Source organism: Entelurus aequoreus, linkage group LG06 (assembly GCF_033978785.1).
Source record: "Entelurus aequoreus isolate RoL-2023_Sb linkage group LG06, RoL_Eaeq_v1.1, whole genome shotgun sequence".
Taxonomy (NCBI): Eukaryota; Metazoa; Chordata; class Actinopteri; order Syngnathiformes; family Syngnathidae; genus Entelurus; species Entelurus aequoreus.
In genome coordinates this window covers 85,999,315-86,024,935 of record NC_084736.1, presented here as the reverse complement: position 1 = coordinate 86,024,935, position 25,621 = coordinate 85,999,315, and the positions used below count along the sequence as shown (strand labels likewise).

Here is a 25,621-nt window from a genome sequence, read left to right as displayed (position 1 = left end):
CGATCGGAAATTATTGGGGTGTCAAGAAAAATAAAGATTTTTATTTGTAACGATTCTTAATAGATTAAAAAATTGATTTAAACATTTTTTTTTTCTTTTAAATCTGTCTGTCCAGCCACTCAGGCAAGTCATATTGTTAATGTAGATTATCTATATCTGCTGTACACATTTACTTTAGAAAAGAGAAGTGTGGTATACTTATCTTGTTGTCTTATTTGTATTTGACTTTATTACATTTTTGGGTAGAATTTTATTTTAAAAAAACAACTACAACCAACGCTAGCAATGGTTGTACTGGTGAAAATAAGTAGATCATGCTTAGCAGCCTAATGTACGCCCAAGACTAAAGAGGAGACATTTTACCAAGGTACGTCTATAGGCTACTGTTTCAAACGTTTCACATTGCCATATAACTTGGTGCATGTAGTCCACAATATGCAAACACCAATGAGGAATTATTTTATCATGTGATCTGGAACCAATTTCCTCAGCGTATCAGCATATTGAGAAGGAAATACGCACTGACACTACCCATATCCATATAGATTGTGTTTGTCCAAAAGATATTTTGCCCTGTCAGTTGGATGAGACATCGACATACAGGCTAACGGGCATATATTTCCCCCCGTTAGCCTATATGTCGATGTGTCATTGACCGGGCTAGCATGCTAAGCATTACACTAGGAGCTAAGCACCATCACACTAAGCATTTGTTGCAGGAACATATTAACTTTGTTAGACAAGATCATAGACTGTATTGGACAATATAGTTTACATACCAAATGTCCATTTCCATTTATTACAAGTAATAAGAAAAGGTAAATGCCTGACTTACCTATCAAGGAGGAAATTAGCAAGTTTGTCATCAGATGAAAACATATTCAATGTTCTGGCTTTGTCATGAATAAGTTACGTAACGAGGCCTTCGAAATGAAAACAATAACAAGATTTCGGGGCTGAAATTAGCATATGAGCTAAACTACTGTTATCAGTTAAAGAGGTACTGGAAAATAATTAATGCATTTTGACATATCAGGGCCATTTAATGATGACTTCGCATGAAATTATTACATATGGCTCCTTTAACTGAAACAGAAATCATTTCGGAGGCCCACCCACACTTTGAAAGACCCTGCTATAATCTGTTATTTCCTGTACAGTTTACAAGCTCAATTGGTTCTAAGACGGAGCTCTTAATTCAAAACGCTTGTATCACAAATTGCAGTGGCCAATGGAAATCAATTAATCGGTTGCCCCCAAAAAGCACAATTTTAACATGTAAACATACTTCTAGATCAGAGTATTGTATAAATACAATACAATGGTTTTATGAAGTAATTTAGTGAGCCTCTATCTCTGTCAAACACACCATCAGCAGCTTCTCCATATTTTCTTGGATACATTTCCACCCTTTAGATATTATTTTAACGTCCTTGGCTGGCGTTATCGACTCATTCTGCGTCTGCACGGTGCGTCATTCGCCCCAATTGCTTCGCTCGGTCATGTTTTTGATGATTTCTTTCTCTAATTCAATGACTATCGTCCATTTCTTCTTCTCAGCACTGTCCTTTACACTCGTTGTCTTCCTTCCCACAATTGGAAACACAAACTCATGTCGATCTCTAGCTGTGAGCTAATGCCCTAACGAGTAAGACCGTAGCTCACTGTGGCATTTTAGTGAACCTAATGTCCTCCCTGCAGGATGCTGGACATCTCCCTGGACCTCAGTGACCCACATTATCCGGAACATAACCTCGGCAGCCTGGAAATATCCTTTACTTTATCGCCCCGAGATGGAGACATGAGAGACGCGGTAAGAAAAAAAAAAAAAGTTCTTGTTTTTCCTTTCAGTTTTTGTGTATTGACCTGGAAGTTCTGGCTCCATTCATGCTCTGTTTCTGGAAACGCTTCAACTCAGCAAGCGTTCTTGCACAAACACAAACGTCATAAATATGTTGGTGTAAAAGTTCCATTTTCAAAGAGCGCCGAGGTCTCTTCTTCCAACTCGATGCGTGAGTCGCAGTTATTTCTGCTCAATTATTTGTTGGTCTAATTGGACCCCTGCACGCTCGACCCAGAACAAGGCGGAGTCATGGGGGAAATACTTTATTCCGTTTGATCTGATGTCTTAATGTTGCTGCTTATTTACTTGGGAGAGTCCACACTTGACAGAACAAATAAAGTCTATTTAGGTTAAGCACCATTTTGGATCTATCCGGCTGTGACGGAAACAAGTACAAGGCTGCACATTTCGGATCTGTTGAATTTGTAAAAGGACACCTCCAAATAGTAAGTTATTTACATTGAAAACATAAATAATACAAATATTTTTGTGTGCATGTATTTACATGTTCAATGCAACCTCCTACAGCTTTGACATTTCACTTTCTAGTGCTAAAATAAAGCAATAGTTGATTCTAAACAATCCTGGATTATGGACATACACTATATTGCCAAAAGTATTTGGCCACCCATCCAAATGATCAGAATCAGGTGTCCTAATCACTTGGCACGGCCACAGGTGTATACAATCAAGCACTTAGGCATTGAGACTGTTTCTACAAACATTTGTGAAAGAATGGGCCGCTCTCAGGAGCTCAGTGATTTCCAGCGTGGAACTGTCATAGGATGCCACCTGTGCAACAAATCCAGTCGTGAAATTTCCTCGCTCCTAAATATTCCAAAGTCAAAAGTCGGCTTTATTATAAGAAAATGGAAGAGTTTGGGAACAACTCAGCCACCAAGTGGTAGGCCACGTAAACTGACAGAGAGGGGTCAGCGCATAGTGCAAAGAGGTCGCCGACTTTCTGCACAGTCAGTTGCTACAAAGCTCCAAACTTCATGTGACCTTCCAATTAGCCCACGTACAGTACGCAGAGAGCTTCATGGAATGGTTTTCCATGGCGGAGCAGCTGCATCTAAGCCATACATCACCAAGTCCAATGCAAAGCATCGGATGCAGTGGTGTAAAGCACGTCGCCACTGGACTCTAGAGCAGTGGAGACGTGTTATCTGGAGTGATGAATCACACTTTTCCATCTGGAAATCTTATAGACGAGTCTGGGTTTGGAGGTTGCCAAGAGAACGGTACATTTTGGATTGCATTGTGCCGAGTGTGAAATTTGGTGGAGGAGGAATTTTGGTGTGGGGTTGTTTTTCAGGAGTTGGCTTGGCCCCTTAGTTCCAGTGAAAGGAACTTTGAATGCTCCAGGATACCAAAACATTTTGGACAATTCCATGCTCCCAACCTTGTGGGAACAGTTTGGAGCGGGCCCCTTCCTCTTCCAACATGACTGTGCACCAGTGCACAAAGCAAGGTCCATAAAGACATGGATGACAGAGTGGTGTGGATAAACTTGACTGGCTTGCACAGAGTCCTGACCTGAACCCGATAGAACACTTTTGGGATGAATTAGAACGGAGACTGAGAGCCAGGCCTTCTCGACCAACATCAATGTGTGACCTCACCAATGCGCTTTTGGAAGAATGGTGTAAAATTCCTATAAACACACTCCGCAACCTTGTGGACAGCCTTCCCAGAAGAGTTGAAGCTCTAATAGCTGCAAAAGGTGGACCGACATCATATTGAACCCTATGGGTTAGGAATGGGATGGCACTTGAAGTTCATATGTGAGTCAAAGCAGGTGGCCTAATATTTTTGGCAATATAGTGTATGTGACCATTCTCTGTGGGTTTGACTCCAGGTGGGGAAAATAATCGATTTTTCGATGCATGGCAATTCGGACATGAACGATTATAAAATGGATTTGTAAACATCGATAATCGATATATTTATTGGGAATAAAGTCATAATTTGGCTGACTGCAGCGAGACACCTCGATGGGAGATACGACCATCCTTTATTTGAGGGCACTTATGTTCCAGTTTTGCACACATTTCATGTGTTTAATAAATGTGATGGGAATGTCTTATTACAAATGCACTGTTTTTAAAAGATAACCGCTTATTGAGTGAAACGAAAAGACATGTAAAACTGCATCAATATCCATCGATTAAAGATGCACCAATAATCAAGTCCGAATGGAATGGTGAGGTGGCCAAAGATTCCCACCTGTAGTTCTGACTAATTGTCGGTCGATGTATTTTGGAAGAGAGTGTGTCCAAATGGAATAAAACAGACCCTAAGTGTATGTGTGTGTGCATGTTGTAAAAGACCACACAAGGCGAGTCCTTCCTGCCTTTTTCATGTGCATGACTAACCAACGCCTCAATAAAGTCTTCTGAACTAACCCCACCCCTTTTTCACCGGTTCACCACTACCACTTGAACACCTTACATCACAGTCCCATTAACCTCTTACCCTGCAGGGGTGGGGGGCTGTGGGGGGGGGGGGGGGGGGGGGGCACTCTGTAACCGCTTTGTCTCATCTACAGACCATGCTTTTGAGAAGGAGCTGGAAAAGATCCAGTAAGGTAACTAAAAACGCATGTAACCCCCCCAACACTACCCACTGTACCCCACCTGTGTCTCGCCTGGTGTGCTGCTCCATTTTTCCTATCTCTTGTTGTCCTCCCCTGCATTGCATTGGCAACTTTTGTTTTTCTTCATTTGTCGCATCGTTAGAACTTTACTTTCCACAAGCAGCAAAATATCCATGTTGGTCCAATTCAAAACAGTTATTCTGATTTTGTGGTACTCCCTGGCTCCACTCAAGACAGGGCCGGCCCGTGGCAAAAACACTCTATGCTGTAGTTTAGGGCCACAACCACTAGGAGTTAGGGTTGTCCTGATACCAATATTTTGATATCGATATAAAAATGAATTTCGATACTTTTCTAAATAAAGGGGACCACAAAAATATGTCTATCGGATTTATTTTAGCAAAAAAATCTTAGTGTACATTAAACATGTTTATTATTGCAATCGAATAACAATCTTGTCCTTAAATAAAATAGTGAACATACTAGACAACTGGTCTTTTAGTAGTAAGTAAGCAAACAGCAACTCCTAATTAGTCTGCTGACGTATGCAGTAACATATTGTGTCATTTATTATTCTATTATTTTGTCAACATTATGAGGGAAAAACTGTAAAAATTGAGTATTAATCTACTTGTTAATTTACTGTTAATAGCTGCTTATTTTCTGTTTTAACATGTTCTATCTACACTTCTGTTAAAATGTAATAATCACTTATTCTTCTGTTGTTCGATACTTTACATTAGTTTTGGATGGTACCACAAATTTGAGTATCGATCCGATACCAAGTAGTAACAGGATCATACATTGGTCATATTTAAAGTAATGTTCTGAGTTTATAAACATAAAAAACATTTTTTTTAAAGGAAAAAAGATTTTGTGACTGTAAAAAATATTGATGTAATCATAGTAGTATCGACTAGATACACTCTTGTACTTAGTATCATTACAGTGGATGTCAGGTGTAGATCCACCCATGGCATTTGTTTACATTCAGGGGTGCAATCTTTTGTTAGCGGTGAGCTATTGTATCCTTCTACGGTGTGTAGTCAAGCATGTTTAGCCATTTCTTGTCTTGCAGTGATAATGAAACTTGTAAGAAACTTACTTTATTTGTCGCCATGGAAGCCAGGATTAGTGATTTAGAAGTAGCTAAAACACTGCCGACTGCGGATGTATGTTAGCCGCTAACTAGCTAGCCATGTCTTAAAGCACCTCTTCCTGAGGGTGTTTCAGTGTTATAACTTCACCTTTACCTTTAGTTTTTGGACCAAAATGCGTCCGTTCTCCCTTTTCTGTCTGCACATTGTGTCTGCTTGTAAGTACTCCGTGTGTGCGCGCTGCTGAACATGCTCCTATTCCAGAGGTGGGACCAAGTCATTGCTTTGCAAGTCACAAGTAAGTCTCAAGTCTTTGCCCTCAAGTCTCGAGTCAAGTCCCGAGTCAAGACAGGCAAGTCCCGAGTCAAGTCCAAAGTCAAGACTAGAAAGTCTCAAGTCAAGTCCCAAGTCCTGCATTTTGAGTTTCGAGTCTTTTCAAGTCCTTTTAACCACAGACTAATATTTTTACGCAGATTGTGTATGCTTTTAAAACGCTGTATTTATTTATTAAAACAAGTGCATTTGAAATTGCAGGGAAAAAAATAGTGCTGACATTGCAATTCATAATAGCACTATTAACCAGTCATTTTAATAGTTTAAACAATTTTAAACATTTAACTCATTCCTTTACAGAATAAACACATTTGCAAAAACAAACATTAACATACCATTGGTTGTATTTTATGAAAATAATATAACCACAGAGTTGAGAAGGAGCAAAGATCTTCAATATTTGTATGTGAAAATCACAAAGAAATCTTCCGGGGGAGATGACCCCCCTACAGGGGTTTGGTTTACAAACTTTCAGCCCCACCTAAAACAAAATTCACCAGCCGCCACTGATTATGATGCATTCTCATTTTAGGCAAAATATAAGACAATACTTTCTTAACAGTATAATTGTAACCAGGAATAAGTCTTCAAGTAACAATATTCAAATACTAACATTGTTGGGTAAAACAGCATTTGGTTTTATTCTGAATCCAGTGAAACAGATTGGTGGTTTTAGCTGATATAAAGACTTTCAGGTGTTTATATATGTTTATGTTTAAGTATTTGGCAGACGCTTTTATTCAAAGCGACATACATAAAAAATACATATAAAACAATCACTGTAAACATTATCATTTAAGGGAAGAATGTAATAGAAAATATCAATACAAAGTGTCAAGACAGAATAAACTCTCTGCTGCTGCAGTCTATAGGTCCCTAAGATATATAGATATCTAATGTATTCATACATTGTTTATGTAGGATATACGCATGTATATATAACCTAATCATATTGTTTATTCAACTTAAAAATAGCTGACCGTTTTTTTCCCCCTTCTGTGGGATTATATTCCCAGTTTTGATCTCGGACGTCTGGCCATTTATAGCGTATAAGAATATTATATTACTGTTAAGCAAACTATGAATAATAAAAACGCCAAAGCATGTGTCCATTATCATAGCTACATGTTTGACAAAAAAAGCGCGTGAAAATCAGTGGTATTCAGTGAGGTAAGATGAATTAAATTTGCTGACAGTTCATTGCTCCTGCCAAATGAATTGCACTGAGTGGAGCGGATCACCACTCCAAGATGGCGGCGCCGCGTCTCGTCTGTGCCAATAGGCAGTAGCGCTCAATGCTGCGTACCCTTATAAGATGTCTATGGTTATAACGTTAGCAGTGAGTTTACAGCCTCACTGATTTAACTACACAGCAAATAAAAGTCATGTTACTTAGCCAATAAACTTACATTCAAAACGTACCCTTCTTTGTGGAACTTCAAATGTCGAACGAAGTTGGAAGTTGTTGCGTCTCCGTCTGTAATATTCGAACTGCGTGATTTGCATACGGCAATTCGTTTTTTGTTGACCAAGTCGTAGTTTTTATACCCGAACGAAACCAACTTTGGCATAATTGTTTCTCACTGCCGCGTTGTTTGACAACTCATGTTCGGTGGTTGTCCTGCAATTTGATTGGATGAGAGCTGTGGGATGAAAACAACGTAGATCTAATTTGATTGGCTGTTGTACTGACAGCACACCAGCTGACAAGCAGCACACACGCTTATAGACACAGACGTAGAAAATGAAAGATACGGAGCGCTCCCAAATAACTTTTTAATCTTTGGGTTTTGGGGAAAGTAGCAAGTCATGTCAAGTCAAAAGCCTCAAGTCCAAGTGAAGTAACAATTCATTGATGTTAAAGTCTAAGTCGAGTTGCAAGTCTCTTTACATTTTGTCAAGTCGAGTCTAAAGTCATCAAATTCATGACTCGAGTCTGACTCGAGTCCAAGTCATGTGACTCGAGTCCACACCTCTGTCCTATTCTCATAAAACCAGCAATGTCATAATGTGCCGTCAAATAAAAAAAATGGGGAACTGTATTTTTCAAACAGAGTATAATACCGTTTTTAATTCATTAGTAGTATACTAACTTTTTTTTTTTTTTTTCAATTTAAGCCTGTCAGTTATAAAATACAAGGCCATAAAACAGGTCGATAAAAAGCATTAAAAGGGATTAAATGGATTTTGTGAAAGTTGAGCCCTTGAATTGAATTAAAAAACATTACATTTGATGTCCAGAGGCATTAAAAATGTATCATTGAAGGGCAAATGACAATTAACTTGATAACTTTGCTGGCATTGATAAATTGCTATGTCTGTGTGTTTCTTTTCTTCGTCTCTGGCTTTCAAAGTGGATTCAAGAGGGTTCACTCTGTGCATCGCTCTCTGCATTTGAGCATGTTTATTTGACTGTAGTATTAAATGAACAGATTGAAGACTAGACCTGGGCCGATAACAAATTTTACTTGACGATATATTGACCTACCAATTATTGCCGAAAAACAATATTATTGCCAATATTTTTATGAGACCAAATTAAGGACAAGATAATTCACCCCCTTCTTTTCATTCCGCTATGGTAAAAATGTGTGCGGCCGCTAAAAGCGACAACAAGCGTGAATGCTCTTGAAGCATGCAAATGGCGATTTAGCGATGCTGGAAAACTTACCGACTTTCATTTTCATTTATCGTCGGTCAATTGATTTATGGAATATCGGCCCAGGCCTTGCGAAAGCTCTTGTTAGTCATGCACAATCTTTGTTTCGGTTTGAGCAGGCGTGACCGCCAGCTTGCGCACAGAACACACAGACATCTCCTCGCTAGTTGTGACTCGCGAGTGAGAAGCAAACAATAGTTAAGAGGAAAAAAGATGATACTGCATGATTGATTGTAAAGCCAAATGTGTAGGATTATTTTATCTTCACAACTGAATGAGCAACATGAGCCAGTCAGCACGACGAACAAGCAAGTACGCCGTGATGGCTTTGGCAACAAAAAAGAAAACAAAACAAACCACCCGGCCCAGTTTTTCCAACTGAGGGAAAAAACTGCACTTCTTTCTTTTGAATGTTATTTTATTTGATTAATATTTGTATTTTATTCATTTGTATTTATTTACTTTTTAAAACGTTGCTTAAAAATGTTCAATATTTATTGACGTGCAATGTTTGCTAACAGCAATTGAGAGTCCATTTTATTTTTAGGTTTGTTTACCTATTTAGGATAATTTATTGACCTTCCAATTACAATGGCAAAAAAATACTACATTATTGAAAAATGTTTATTGCTTTTGAAAGGGTCACTTTTTATTAATATATACTATGATTACTATTACTAATTAATTTGGCCACAGTTAATGTAAACTTTTCAACTAATCAACACTATCATTGACAAATAGTTACAATTTTGTCCATACAGACTATTTTGTGCTTTTGATTTTATACAATAATGATCTGCAGTAAGACATGGGCATCAAATGTGTTTTAATTTGTAATAAAAAAGGCATTAAAAATAATTAAATTAGATTTGCTGATACCTGCACAAACCCTGTAAAAGTTCAGGTAAAAAGAAATGTTGTCAAATATTAATAATAGGGTTGTTTGACAAAAAAACAAAAAACAAGCATGAACATTATGCGTTCACACACAGCATTTAACGTGATGGAAGAAAGATTAAAATATAATACATTTATTTGTTGTGCCATTGGATAAAGTTATGTTCAAGGTAGGGCTGGGCGATATGGCCTTTTTTTAATATCTCAATATTTTTAGGCCATGTCACGATACACGATATATATCTCAATATTTTGCCTTAGCCTTGAATGAACACTTGATGCATATAATCACAGCAGTATGATGATTCTATGTGTCTACATTAAAACATTCTTGTTCATACTGCATTAATATATGCTCATTTTAAACTTTCATGCAGAGAGGGAAATCACAACTAAGTCAATTGACCAAAACTGTATTTATTAAACAGTTATTAAGCAGTGGCACAAACATTCATGTCATTTCAAAACAGAAAGTGCAAGATTGTCAGAGACATTTTAAAATAAGCTATGAGTGCACTTTTGTGCATGATGTCACTAAGATGACATATCAAAACAACAATAAATTAAAGTGCACTTTTTGTACAGAACACCACTACAATAGTTTAAAAACAAATAAAGTGCACTGTTGTGCATGATGGTACACACGATATTTCAATAACTGTCAAATAAAAATGAGCTGCATAATAGGAAATCAAATAGTGTATGTCCTTCGCTATGTGGTAGGTTACTGCGGACGTTATCTCCTTCTGTTGTTGACTATCTGTTTCATACGGTGTTGATCTGGAAATGGTTGCCTCGGCATTTTGTTGGTGTGGCACCGAACGGAGATGTTGACATGCAGAGTTTCAAGCACTCTTCATTCTCTAGCGGGTGACTTTTCAAATGATGCTACGCTTTTGCCCCACACTTGACATATTACGGTTGTCTGTTCGACATATTCCCGCTTGAAGCCAAACCACCGCCAGACGATGGACCCCATGCGGTTTTTCTTGGGAAATAATTCTTCCTTCATTTGTTACCAGATTCGCACCTTCTTTCTCTCGTATTACCATTCGCACCGCTCCGCTAGCACCACAGCTAACATTACCCATGCCGCTACCTCTCTGCTCCGCGAGGGCGTATACATATGTGACGTATGTACGAAGGTGTGCTTGTTTTAATGTCTCTGTGAGGAGGAGAGACAACAAAGAGTGAGAAACGCCTGCAGTGTAATGCCCGCAGCTAAAAGCAACTGCGTGAGAACGTATACTCGAATATCACGATATAGTCATTTTCTATATAGCACAGAAACAAACCCGCGATATATCGAGTATATCGATATATCGCCCAGCCCTAGTTCAAGGTTCACTTTTGGATCTCATAGCACATAATTGTGGTGTGTCCGAAGAACCTCCATTAAAGTTGAAACGGGCTAGTTTTCAAAGACAGGGGAGGTTAAAGGCCTACTGAAACCCACTACTACCAACCACGCAGTCTGATAGTTTATATATCAATAATGAAATCTTAACATTGCAACACATGCCAATACAGCCGGGTTAACTTATAAAGTGCAATTTTAAAATTCCCGCCACACTTCCGGTTGAAAAACTCCTTTGGATATGATTTATGCGCGTGACGTCACAAAAGCAAAAAAAGAAAAAGGAGAGAGTACATAGTTCTGTGAGGTCCGGTTGCTAAGTTGCTAAATTAGCCTTAGCGTCGTTAGCAATAGCATAGTTAAGCCTTACCAGGCTGAGAATTTTTAACCGTGTAGTTACATGTACATGGTTTAATATTATTGTTGGTCTTCTGTCTATCCTTCCAGTCAGGGGTTTATTTATTTTGTTTCTATCTTCATTTGAGAACGATGTTAGCATGTTAGCTCAGTAGCTAAGTGTGTCACCGATGTATTGTCTTGGAGATAAAAGTCACTTTAAATGTCCATTTTGCGTGCTCGACTCTCATTTTCAAGAGGATATAGTATCCGAGGTGGTTTAAAATACAAATCCGTGATCCACAATAGAAAAAGGAGAGTGTGGAATCCAATGAGCCAGCTTGTACCTAAGTTACGGTCAGAGCGAAAAAAGATACGTCCATCACTGCCTCTCAAGTCGTTCACTGTAACGTTCCTCATCTACGAATCTTTCATCCTCGCTCAAATTAATGGGGTAATCGTCACTTTCTCGGTCCGAATCTCTCTCGCTCCATTGTAAACAATGGGGAATTGTGAGGAATACTAGCTCCTGTGACGTCACGCTACTTCCGGTACAGGCAAGGCTTTTTTTTATCAGCGAGCAAAAGTTGCGAACTTTATCGTCGATTTTCTCTACTAAATCATTTCAGCAAAAATATGGCAATATCGCGAAATGATCAAGTATGACACATAGAATGGATCTGCTATTCCCGTTTAAATAAAAAAAATCATTTCAGTAGGCCTTTAACCCCCAGCACTATCCATCTATCCTTTCATTTTCTACCGCTTGTCCCTCTCAGGTTTGTGGTGGGTGCTAGAGCTTATCCCAATAACTTAATAATAATCATAATAATAGTAAGGTTGTACGTTATACCGGTACTAGTATAGTATCGCGGTACCAATGAATCAAAAAACGGTACTATACTCTGTTTGAAAAAAAAGTTTCTCCATTTTTTTCTTTTTTTCTTTTTTTAACGGGCTTGACGGCGCGCCGTCGTCACGTCATGACATTGCTGGTTTTACGAGCAGAGGAGCATGTTCGGCAGCGCACAATCACATACTTACAAGCAGACACAGTGTGTAGACAGAAAAGGGAGAATGGACACATTTTGGCCGAAAAACTAAAGATAAAGGTGAAGTTATAACACTGAAACGCACTAAGGAAGAGGTGCTTTAAGACATGGCTAGCTATCTAGCAGCTAACATCCATCCGCAGTCGGCAGTGTTTTAGCTACTTCTAAATCACTAATACTGGCCTCCATGGCGACAAATAAAGTACGTTTCTTACAAGTTTCATTATCACTGGAGGACGAGGAATAGCTAAACATGCTTCACTACACACTGTAGGAGAATACAATAGCTCACCGGCGTCACCGCTAACAGCGAGCTAGCACCCCTGAATGTAAACAAATGCCATGGGTGGATCTACACCTCACATGCACTGTAATGATACCAAGTACGAGCGTATCTAGTCGATACTACTATGTTTACATCGATATTTTTTGTCGTCACAATTTTTTTTTTCCTTTTTTCAAAATTCATATTATGTTTATAAACTTCGGAAATAAGTCCCTGGACACATGAGGACTTTGAATATAACCAATGTATGATCCTGTAACTACTTGGTATCGGATTGATACCTACATTTGTGGTATCATCCAAAACTAATGTAGAGTATCAAACAACAGAAGAATAAGTGATTATTATATTTTAACAGAATTGTAGATAGAACATGTTAAAACAGAAAGTAAGCAGATATTAACAGTAAATGAACAAGTGGATTAGTAATCCAATTTTACAGTTTGTCCCCTCACAATGTTGACAAAATAATAGAATGATAAATGACACAACATGTTATTGCATACGTCAGCAGACTAATTAGGAACCTTTGTTTGTTTACTTACTACTAAAAGACAAGTTGTCTAGTATGTTCACTATTTTATTTAGGGACAAAATTGCAATAAAAAAACATATGTTTAATGTACCGTAAGATTATTGGTTAAAATAAAGCCAATAATGCCATTTTTTGTGGTCCACTTTTATTTAGAAAAGTATCGAAACACATTTTGATACAGGTACCAAAATATTGGTACAGGACAACCCTAAATAATAGTGTATTATTATGAAGATCACATGCTTCGGATACAACGATCCATTGATGAGAGTACATACAAGAGGGTTTACAATAAAAAATAAAGTTTGATCTGACACAATCACACAATCTAGATATGTTAATCCCATTTTTAAAAAGTCAAAAAACACAGTTTTTTCTTCATACAAATTCTTGGAGACAATACAAGCTGCATTTTTTTTTTTTTACATGTGTTTTAAAAATCTTGTTTAAACCGAATTAAGTCATAATTCCTTTTTTTTAGGTTTAATGTGGGGTGGGGCCCCTTTAGGGCCTTAATAACAATGATTAATAAGCAATATTAAAGACCACAACAGGGCCACACAAAGCATTGAGCGGACTCAAGAAAACGACAGGTTTTAAAAACAAAATAAATTAAGTTAGAGATACAATGAAATAATTGTTCAAATACACATTATAACCAAAAATGTGTTGAAATGGAATTTAAAATAATTTTTTCTTTGCTGAATTATTAGTGTTTAACCAGCAAATGCGAGCCACATATTTCTAAATGGTGGTAAGCATAGTGACCTGTATTGCAGCTGCTGTGGAAGAAAATAAGCCTTTGTTTTGCGTTCTGGGGGTCTAAAATCAATTATGTTAATAAGAAAGTGTTCATTCACCATGCATGATTTTTTGTTTTATCATTTATTTTGGCTGAACAGAAAGCAGCATGCACTTCCCTTAACTGCATGAAGATTTTGGTTGTAAACAGTAACTGGATTAATTCACTTTGACACTACTTTCAAATCATCATAAGGAGTAAATGTTCAACATCTTTAGTTTTATTAGTGGTGTTCCTCAAGGTTCCGTTTTAGGTCCTCTCTTCTTCACCGTTTAGGCAATTCAACTGGTGGCCTGCGGGTTCAGTAAAAAAAAATAAAATAAAAAAAAAACTTGTGAGAGACTAATATTTTTGCATCAGATTCTTAAAAACACCAGAGTGATGTCATAGAGATGATCTTTGACCAGCTCCTGTCACTCGGACAACATTTTTTACCAAAGTCAAATGTCCACTATGGAGAATGCTGGTTCTCTAGAAAGGAAAAGCCCACAGTCTTTAGCTTTCTAGAAACAATTTCCAGTGGAACCTCGATTTACGAACTTAAGTGGTTCTGGAACAGGGTTCGTAAATCAGAAAGTTTGTATAGCGAAGCAAATAAATGTGAATATGAATAATGAGTCCCAACCTTGACAAAAGTTTTAATCAGGGTTTATACACTTTGAACACAATATAAAGTGCTGTAAAGTACTGCATATGTAACAAGGAGGTGATTAATCAACTGTCTTTTTTTATTAACAAGCTAAAACAACTCACGCACACACACACATAAGTCCCTTTGGTGCCCTCACAAATGATCAGAAGTCACAACAATCCTTAACTTTACAGTAGGGGAGGGCTTCTATGGCCCCATTACTGGGTGGATATCACGTGACAGAAAGGGGGTGGGGAGATTAATCATTTTGCAATGCAGCCTGCTGAAAATGATGGAAATCACCACTCTATATAGCACCTGACGCTGTGATCAAAGTTCGAATTGCCACAAAACACATTTTAAGATATTCAACACTCGACTGCCATCTGGTGGTTAAAGTGGAAAGTGCACCCCTCCCCAACCCAATTGGTCACGTTTTATGTGTCAGGTAAACCATGACAAACGGGGCCAAATGAATCCCCTTCCTACTGTAACAACCATATTGCTCAAATAATAAATATTTTAAAAACTAAGGCTGGAAGAGGATAGGAGCCACTGAACGAGAGGTGTGCTTCTCCTTTTCCGTGAAATAAGTCTGCTTTGGTATATTTTTCTGGAAAAGTCTGTTCTCATCACAATTTAAAAACATGCTGTGGTACAAAGCCTCAGTCTGTTCAATACAAAAAAGCACAAAATGGCTGCCAGCCGGACTCCAGATGAATGAGTGAAGTGTTCACACACACAGACATATTTGGCTCTATCTAAAAGTTTTTAAACCGAATAGTTTTCAATTATAGGGCTTTGTAAATCCAGGTTCCACTGTATTAAAATATATCTCTGATGTAGGATTACAATACAATGATTGATTGATTTATAACCTACTTAAAAAAAAACAGACTAATGAACTTGACGCCATAATTCTATCAGAAGTTGTCGGTAGGCCCTAGCTACAAACAATTTATGGACTCAAATACTGTACACTTCTCCACTGGGCAGACTTCCTGCTGTATCGAGCCTTTGAAGCTCGCAAATATGGGCCGCCAGTCGGGAAAACGCCCAAAACACTAACTATCAAGCTACCCCTCCCCCAAAAATGTCCCTGCTGTTGAGTACTCTCCTTGCTTGGTTGCATTATTTTTACACAACCTCTTGTTTTTTTAAAGGCGATGCAAACTATTATTTAGTAGTGTGTGCTAATAATCAGGAATTTACTTCACCATGCACTAAGCAATTTTTTTATTTTTTTTATTTTTTTTTGTGCTTCAAATGTTTTCTTATTCCAGAGGGCTTGCAAAAGTTGAACTGGATATGATTATGAGGTTTGATCCCTGCCATGCTGCGCTCTATCCCCATTTTTGTTATTAATCAGAAATATGTCGCAAAGTAACAACTTGATCATTGCTAACGTACAACACAACCGCATTACAGCTCGAACTGTAGACGTGGAAGTGGCTGCATGGGAGGTTCGCTGGATTGCGAGCATCCATTGGCGCTGTTTAGTGTCTGGAGGATGGAAATGAAGATCAAAGGGCTGTGCTTGTGAGGCAGGGTTTGTTCAGAGTTTAATGAAATTCATCTGCAAAACAAAAGCTATGATAATAAATTCGCCCTAACAAGGAAGAAGGCAGGGAGAGAGTCTAAAAAGATGGGGAGGGAGACATTTGTTGTGGTGCAAGATATTCTACTGATTCAAATAGAGGTTAAATAGGCCTTTAAGTGGTGGCAAAAAGACTTAAATAGGTCACTTTGCAAGATGGACTGCTAAATGAATAAATGTTAGTCGTGAATGGAATCTGACATGAATTTGACTCCAAAACCGCTTGTTTCCGAGTTTTATTATTATTATGATTTATTATTTATTATTATTATTTATTATTTAATTTATTATTATGACCTGCTTAGTGGCCTTGTGGTTAGAGCAGGGGTGTCCTCAACTTTTCCACTGAGGGCCGCACACGGAAAAATTAAAGCATGCGGGGGCCATTTTGATATTTTTCATTTTCAAACCATAACAAAATATATAGATTTTTTTTTTTTAACAATTAGGGCTCCTGGGGCCCGTAAAGGGTCTCAGTCATCATGTTAAAAACAAGTCAAATTATTATTGCCTATTATTATATATGCCTTTTCTGTCAAAGACAACTTAGTTTTTTATAGTAAAACTGAAATATGCAGTATTTCCCCCACCGCCCAAAACATTCGGAAAGCAATGTTTGATGTGAAGTAATTGGAGCCCTGAAAAGATCAATAATGCATGACACCATTGATTTTATTTTCATTATTATTTTTGATTAATCACAGTGAAAAGATAAATAAAATCCCACTAATTATCTTTGGGATCCAAAAGGTACCCCACTCATAAAGTGATACATTTTTATTATTATTTGTTTTACTTTCAACACTTAAGTTACGAGATCAACTTCAGATACAGTATATCTGTCGATTTTACACTATTATTTTGTTTGTTTTATGCTCTTTTGTCAAAGAAAACTTGGATGTTTTTATATGGCAACCACACAATATATGCAATATTTTTCCACATAAAACATTTTAATGTGAAATATTTGAAGTAATTTGAGCCTTGAAGATGTCAATAATTCATTATTATTGATTTTTTGTCTTTATTTTTTATTTTTTGAGCAATGGCAAAAAAAGGAAAATAAAGATAGACAAAATAAAAACAACAGCCTGCATGGCAGCTTTGTGTCAACATTGCAAGGTTTTCTAGTTAGATTTCACCTCATTCCACTTTTTTAATGTTTTTTTGATTTTTGCAATGGCATTTCCAGAATGTGTGGCGGGCCGCTAAACAATTAGCTGCGGGCCGCAAATGGCCCCCAGGCCGCACTATGGACACCCCTGGGTTAGAGTGTCCGCCCTGAGATCGGTAGGTCGTGAGTTCAAACCCCGGCCGAGTCATACCAAAGACTATAAGAATGGGACCCATTACCTCCCTGCTTGGCATTCAGCATCAAGGGTTGGAATTGGGGGTTAAATCACCAAAAATAATTCCCGAGTGTGGTTACTGCTGCTGCTCACTGCTGTTGCTCACTGCTCCCCTCACCTCCCAGGGGGTGAACAAGGGGATGGGTCAAATGCAGAGGACAAATTTCACCACACCTAGTGTGTGTGTGAGAATCATTGGTACTTTAACTTAACTTAACTTTAACTTATTGGCATTATCATCTATTCAGTGGTTCAGTTTAGGTCAGGGGTGTCAAACGTACGAACAGGTTTTATCCGGCCTGCGGGATGAGTTTGCTCAGTATAAAAATGAGCAGAAATTTTTGAATGAAAGAAACTGCTGTTCTAAATGTGTCCACTAGATGTCACAATAGCAATTCTTGTATCTTTGTAGATGATGCTACATATGTACAAAGAAAAATAAACCACATGCACCAGTCGAGGAAAATGAGCAAACTACATAAATAACATCCTGTAATTTGATTTTGATATTTTTTTATCTTGATAGATCTAAAATTAACACCAATGAGTTGACTGATGAACATTATCACATAATTAATTCAGAAAGTATAAATAACGACAAATAAAGATAGAATTTATTTAACCGCAACATGTAAGTGTAAAAAAACAACAAGAACATTATGATTTGTAAATTTTCAGAATGAGCTTGTTCTATTACTAAACAAAGAAAACAATCTGAAGTTGTCTTTATTTTTAAGCTATCGTGCCATGATTTTACCAGTCCGGCCCACGTGGGAGTAGATTTTTCTCCATGTGGCCCCCGATCTAAAATGAGTTTGGAACCCCTGGTTAAGATCATCTTAGTCAGGGGTTTTCAAAGTGACAGTTTTCAGCACATTGTCGAGATAAAATCGAGCTAAAAACAAAAGAAAGGATGTTAGAAAAAAAGAGAGAAAATATGTAATGTAATGAGGAAAAAGTTGAAATAGTCACACTACAGTCGCTAGATTAAGTGTTGAATTAAGTTTTATTTACCGTATTTTACAGATTATAAAGCGCACCCTCTAAATAAAAAAAATATGTATTAGCCACAGATATATACATTTTACAATTAGTTATTTACACAAAAACATTTTTTTAATGTTTATTTACGTACCTTAATTGTTTCTAAACAGTGTCTGTAACACGGCAGTAAAACGGCAGATCAAGCAAAACAGAAGTTATCGTCATGGACACACTAGCTGTGGAAGCTAGCTCTCCAATCAGCTAAACAGACTCAATAACTCCACGGTGACATCTTGCTGGATTTACTGAGGAATTTGTGAAACTAAAACAATACAAAAAAAATGCCATCATAAGTTAATAACTCCAACGCAGGCACTCGTAAACGTGCTAGCATATTAGCTAATGCTAACAACGCTAGATGCATTACATTATTGTAGCACGGGCAAGTATGCATGAAAACACTCCTACAGATGTCACACATGGGAGGGTTTAGTAAATATGAATAATTTGAGTTTCATTGTAAAACTTACAAACGTTGCGTGGAGTGATGAATGAAGAATCTATTAGAATAGAAATGCTATGGACCATTAAAAGTCAAAACGGCACTTTTACTTCTGGTTCAAAGCTTTAAGCAGCAGGAGACACTAGGCATTCACCCAGCTGCACCTGCAGTGAGGGAACTTGTCCAAAAGATGGCGCCGTAGCACAAACAATAAAACACAATTTAAGTGTCTTTGCTTGTGTTTAATGAAAACTCTTTGCTTTATGGCCGTCAGTTTTGTAGGTTCTAACAATAAACATGTTTGATTTATTAAAAATAAGCCTTTCTTAAAGAAATTTACTTATCACACTTAAACGAAGGACAACTGTAATAAATAATACTATGCTTTGTTACCTATGATATGTCTGTTTACAGCTTTTTTTTTTTAATTTACAAAATAATTGATTTGACTTTACAGTGTGCAAAAAACAACAAAATACATACCTAAATAGTACATTTATTTTGATTAATAAAAATAAAAAAATCATAGTAACACAACTACTAAAACCAGGGCAACTCCAAACTAGGGTTGTACGGTATACCGGTATTAGTATAGTACCGCGACACTAATGAATCATATTCGGTACTATGGAAAGTACCGGTAATTTATTTTCTACCATTTGTCCTTAACAATTTTGACAAAATAATAGAATGATAACTGACACAATATGTTACTGCATACGTCAGCAGCTAAATTAAGAGCCTTTTTTTGCTTACTTACTAATAAAAGAATTGTTGTCTTGTATGTTCAATATTTTATTTAAGGACAAACTTGCAATAAGAAACATATGTTTTAATGTACCGTAAGATTAAAAAAAATAGAAATAAAGCCAACAATGCAATTTTTTGTGGTCCCCTTTATTTAGAAACGTACCAAAAAGTATCGAAATAATTTTGGTACCAGTACCAAAATATTGGTATTGGGACAACACTACTCCAAACTCAAGGGCAATTTTGTTTATTCCATCGTGTATTCATTGTATTTTCTATTTGTTTTCTAATGTGTGGTTACCCTCTCAATGTCTGGTGCTTTGGACTTAATCAATGTACAGTATCTTTGTTTGCTTGTGTATACAGGCATGTGTCTCTGAGCCTGTCTTGTAATAACAATATTAATATATTCTATTTGTATTGTGCGTGTGTGTGTGTGGTGTGTGTGTGTGTGTGTGTGTGTGTGTGTGTGTGTGTGAGTGTGTGTGTGTGTGTGTGTGCGTGTGTGTGTGTGTGTGTGTGTGTTTACCCACTCCAGTGTCAGAGTATGCGCCTGTCAGACATACACAGAAAAGCTCAGCTGTGGCGAGGCATTGTCAGCATCAGCCTAATAGAAGGTCGCAGTCTTCAGCCCATGGACGACAATGGCCGCAGTGACCCTTATGTCAAATTTAGGATGGGCCACCAAAAATACAAAAGCAAGGTAAACACGCCGCTGTTCAATAATTGTTATTTTTCTCTTGTATGTGCATTTGACCCTACAGTATCATCATAGATGTCACCTTTCATTATTGTCTGCTCAATGCTGTATGAAGTCATACATATTTACTGACAAATGACTAATTGTCTTCAGGAATGGGTACAGAATTCAGTACTTTTATAGGCACTGACCGAATCATACCAAAAATTATACCATATATCCATAGCTTTGTTGCACGTGATGTGACACCTGGTTGTAGACTGGGCAATCGGCTCAAACACTTGGTGGGCAAACAACCAGTCTAGCAGCACTCATTCAGACTTCCTCTTTGTAATGTAATCATTTTCAATGGCGAAAATGCAGGTGTGTGTGATGGAAAACATGCGAAACATACAGTAAGTCTCCACTTTTCAAAATGCGCTAGCTCAATGCTAATTTACATTGGATTTGCCATAGACATGCTACTGATTAGCAATAGTGATTTTGCGCCTCTAAATTTGTTCATGAAAGCTTTAACTAAGATGCACGTTACAATCAAACAGCTGGTGTGTAATAAGTACTATATATGTATGTATATGTATACGTATATAGATATATTTACATATTATAATTATATATAATTACATATATTACATATTATAATTATATATAATTACATATTATTACATATTATAATTATATAATGTATATATAAAGGACCACAATGGAAACCAGCATTTTGGCTTTTTGTGCCATGCATTTGCCTTTTTAAAGCATTACATGGATTAAATTCTTTAAGATGTCAATAAACTTCTCAATCAATCAATCCATAATAATTGTTATAATTGGTTATTAAGCGTATGTAACCTTGTTTACTTCCGTGACCACCTACTTAAAGTTTTTTAATCAATCAGAAATATCAAGCAGCTAAAATGTGCCAAACATGGATAAGTGTGGAGAGAGTGTGTGGCATTTTTCCCATCTTCCCTTGTAATGGATTTTAAATTGGTGTAGTTTAGATTTTTTTTTTTATGCTGATTGGACGTTTTTTTTTTTATAATATCCACCCAGTTTAATGAGTAGGCTGTGTTATGTGTGACCATGTGTGTTGAATTGTTTCATTTTTCTTTCTGCACCATGATTAGTGAAGGTTGTTTGGAATGGGTCATATGAGAGAATGTTGTGCACAATGTTTCATTGATGTATAATTAATGGCCACTGACTTATGTTACTTTCATTGGCCACCAGATGGTGACAAAACGGATGCTATCAGACTGCTAACAATTTGTATACTAAATTAAAAATCACGGCACCTGGGCAAATTGTTTATTGGACTTGTGCCGTCTCGCGGGCTAAATTGAAGACGGCCGCAGTCTGCTGCCATCTTGGAATTTCAACTGCATGGCAAGTCTACTATTTAATACTTGCAAATGAGACTCACAAATATAATAAACAAGATACTAAACAGCTCAGTTATCATAATCAGCTCATTTTTAAATGTTAAAATAAAAAATAAATTTTATTATTAACAAAAATGAACATCCATTGACACACAAACACACATCGAAGTACTGAAGATTGGTTCAGTTGTGTCAAGTACCCATCCTTTGTTGGCTCACCTTTTTGTATTAAGCAAAGACAAATGTTATATTTTTATTATTGCTTTGTATTTTGTTGTGGATTCAGGTGATTCCAAAAACACTGAATCCTCAATGGCGGGAGCAGTTTGACTTCCACATGTATGAGGAGCAGGGAGGCTACGTTGACATTACCGTGTGGGACAAAGACGCTGGCAAGAAGGACGACTTCATGGGAAGGTAAATGATCTCAGATTATGTACATTAATGAAGTATAAATGGATGATTTATTTTGAAACCTGGTAACCTAACCACTGCAATTAATCTTAATATATTCTGGAGACACCCCTGTTTATCAGAGTATTTATTGTTGGATTTTGTATTTTATTATATTTTTTCAGTTTAATATTTTACACACAGGCCGGTCGCCAGAATTTTACCGTAAAAATGTTAGTGGTACTGTTTTTATGTACAGTAAAGCACTGAACAAGAGTAGATTTTACTGTAAAAAAAAAACCTACTTGCAGCCCAGTCGCCACAATTTCACCGTAAAAATAACAGTGGTATTGTTTTTCTATTTACTGTAATTCACTGTAAAAACGACTATAGATTTTACGATGAAAAACTGGAAGCTCAGTTGCCATTATTCAACTGTAAAAATAACAAAATAAAAGTAGTACAGTCTTTCCATTTACAGTAATGCACTGAAAAAGAAATGACCGTGGAATTTTACGGGAATAAACTAGCAGGGCTGTCTCCAGAATTTAATGTAAAAAAAAATTCTGGTTATTTATGTTTGTATTCTAAAGTGTAAAATATCTTCCTCTGCACACTGGGAAAAAGTATACAGTAAAACATTTTTTTTTAAAAAGACAGAATTTGACTGTAAAAATAACAGTGGTATTGTTTTTCTATTTACAGTAGTTCACTGTAAAAACGACCATAGATTTTACGATGAAAAACTGGAAGCTCAGATGCCATAATTCAACTGTAAAAATAACAAAATAACAGTAGTACCGTTTTTCCACTGAAATGCACTGAAAAATAAACGACCGTGGAATTTTACGTGAAAAAACTAGCAGCGCTGTCTCCAGAATTTTATGTACATTTTTTTCCGGTTGTCTGTTTGTATTCTAAAGTGTAAAATATCTTCTTCTGCACACTGTGAAAGAAGTTTACAGTAAAAAATTGGCAGAATTTGACCTCATTTTCCATGGTTAAAACAATAACAATAGATTTTTTGGAAAAAAAACAACAACCAAAAAACGAGCAGCTGTTTGCTGGAATTTTACTGGAAAAATTAAAATTTTAATTTACAGTAACGCACACTGGAAAAAAAAAACGGACGGGGGAGTTTGCTTTAAAAAAAACTGTCAGCGCAGTTGCCAGAATTTTACCCTAAAAATAACAGTGGTGTTGTTTTTCTATTTACAGTAATGCACTTTAAAAACAACATCAATCGATTTTACAATTTAAAAAAAACAACAAAACTTGCAGTTCATTTGCCAGAATTTTACCGAAAAAATAACTGGTACCATTTTTTTATTTACAGTACTGCACTGGAAAAACCCCCAACACATTTTAGGTTAAAAAAAAAAACTGTCTGCCCAGTAGCCAGAATGTTATTGTAAAAATAATAGTGGTACTGTTTTCTATTTACAGTAATGTACTGTAAAAATAACCCCAACATATTTTACAATAAAAACAAACTGGAAGATCAGTCACCAGAATTTATTTATATATATATTTTTTTTACAGTCATGCACTGAAAAAAAACAGGAGATTTTACGGTAAAAAAAAATTGCCGTAAAAGTAACAGTGCTACTGTTTTTCAAAACCAATAGGTTTTACAGTTAAAAAAAATGGCTGCCATGTTGCCAGAATTTTACCATAAAAATAACAGTACAGGTACTGTTTTCCCATTTACAGTAATGCACTGTAAAAACAACATCAATCGATTTTACAGTAAAAAAAAACAAACAAAAACAAAAAAAACTGGCAGTTCATTCGCCAGAATTTTACCAAAAAAATAACTGGTACCATTTTTTATTTACAGTACTGCACTGGAAAAAATCGACACATTTTAGGTTAAAAAAAAAAATAATTCAGCCTAGTCACCAGAATTTTACCGTAAAAATAATAGTGGTACTGTTTTTCTATTTACAATAATGTACTGTAAAACAAAACCAACAGATTTTACAGTAAAAAAAAAAAAAAATGGCAGCTCAGTCATCATAATTTTACCTGAATATATTAGTGGTACTGTTTTTCTATTTACAGTAATGTACTGTAAAAAAACCCCAATAGATTTTACAGTAAAAAAAAAAACTGGCAGCTCAGTCACCATAATTTTACCTGAATATATTAGTGGTATTGTTTTTCTAGTTACTGTAATGTACTGTAAAAAAAAATCAATAGAATTTACAGTAAAAACAAACTGGCAGCTCAGTCACCAGAATTTTACCGAAAAATATTAGTGGTACCATTTTATTTTTTTTACAGTAATGCACTGAAAAAACAAAACAGATTTTATGGTAAAAACAACTGGCAGTCCAGTCCCCATCATTTTTTACTGCAAAAGTAACAGTGCTACTGTTTTGCCATTAACAGTAATGCACTATAAAAACAACAACAATAGATTTTACGGTAAAAACAACAAACACAAAAAACGGGGCAGCTCTTTGTTGGAATTTTAGGGAAAAAATAAAAAAATATATTTACAGTAATGCACACTGGGAAAAAAAAAAAAAACAGACGGTGGAGTTTGCCCAGTCGCCGAATTTTACCGTAAAAATAACAGTGATTGTGTTTTTCTATTTACAGTAATTCACTGTAAAACAATGACCATAAATGTACTGTAAAAAATTACAGTTTTTCATTTTACAGTCATTTTGCATGAAAAAACACCAAAAATATCACTGCAAAATTCGTTTTTTGCTCATAAAATCTCCAGATTTTTTTTTTTTACAGTGCTGTGAACAAGGCTATTGGAAGTTTTGCAACTCTGATTAAAGAAACAGAGCAAATACAAATGACTTCTGTGGAAGAGGCTGCTTCCCAGGAGATTTAAATGTATAAACATGAATTACTCTTCCCATGGCTACTGTAGAATCGTTATGGCCTTCCTGAAACATCAGGCTCTGTTTGAGCGAGGTTGGTGCGTGTGTGCTTCAGGTGCACCGTGGACCTGTCCCTTCTCAGTAAGGAACACACACACAAGCTGGAGTTGCCGATGGAGGAAGGCGAAGGCGTGTTGGTGATGTTGGTGACGCTCACCGCTTCTGCCGCCGTCTCCATCTCAGACCTGTCAGTCAACGTGTTGGACGACCCACAGGAGAGACACCTGATCAAGCAGAGATACGTGAGTTGGACTTTTTCTGGGGATTTTGTCACAGGCTTGTTTCTTATTGGCCTGCGACACGTTCGGAAGACGAGATGGGAACATTGCACAAAAAACTAGAATATGCTATTTTGGGAGAAAAGACGTGGGAATGCTGAAAATTGCGAGCCGAACTTGAATGCTAATGATAACGTGCCAACAATTACAACGCCTATGACTGTGTAGAGGTTTCCCTCTCGTGGTGGGTTCTCCTAATGCCGATAGATCTTCGGGAGCCCGGTAGACAGGTTGGATCAAGTCTTTTATTTTCATACAGTCGTATGGTTTGCTTTCCAGCAATATATATCTCAGACTTTTCAGTCTGTCGTGTCTCTGCTTTTCGTGTCTCTGTGCGTGTCTCTCTCCCTGGCTCCAAC

The 25,621-nt window shown here is 36.8% G+C and overlaps 1 protein-coding gene across 1 annotated transcript in view; it reads left to right on the top strand.

The window, feature by feature from the left end:
- The window catches only part of LOC133652768 (multiple C2 and transmembrane domain-containing protein 1-like), a 240,619-nt gene extending 215,294 nt beyond the window's left edge, over positions 1-25,325 (top strand). Inside the window, exons 5-9 of the mRNA XM_062051821.1 lie at positions 1,702-1,813; positions 4,395-4,433; positions 20,148-20,312; positions 21,975-22,105; positions 25,040-25,325. Coding sequence (XP_061907805.1) covers positions 1,702-1,813; positions 4,395-4,433; positions 20,148-20,312; positions 21,975-22,105; positions 25,040-25,325 — 733 coding nt within the window. The remainder of the gene's footprint in view (positions 1-1,701; positions 1,814-4,394; positions 4,434-20,147; positions 20,313-21,974; positions 22,106-25,039) is intronic.
- Positions 25,326-25,621: the final 296 nt, after the last annotated feature.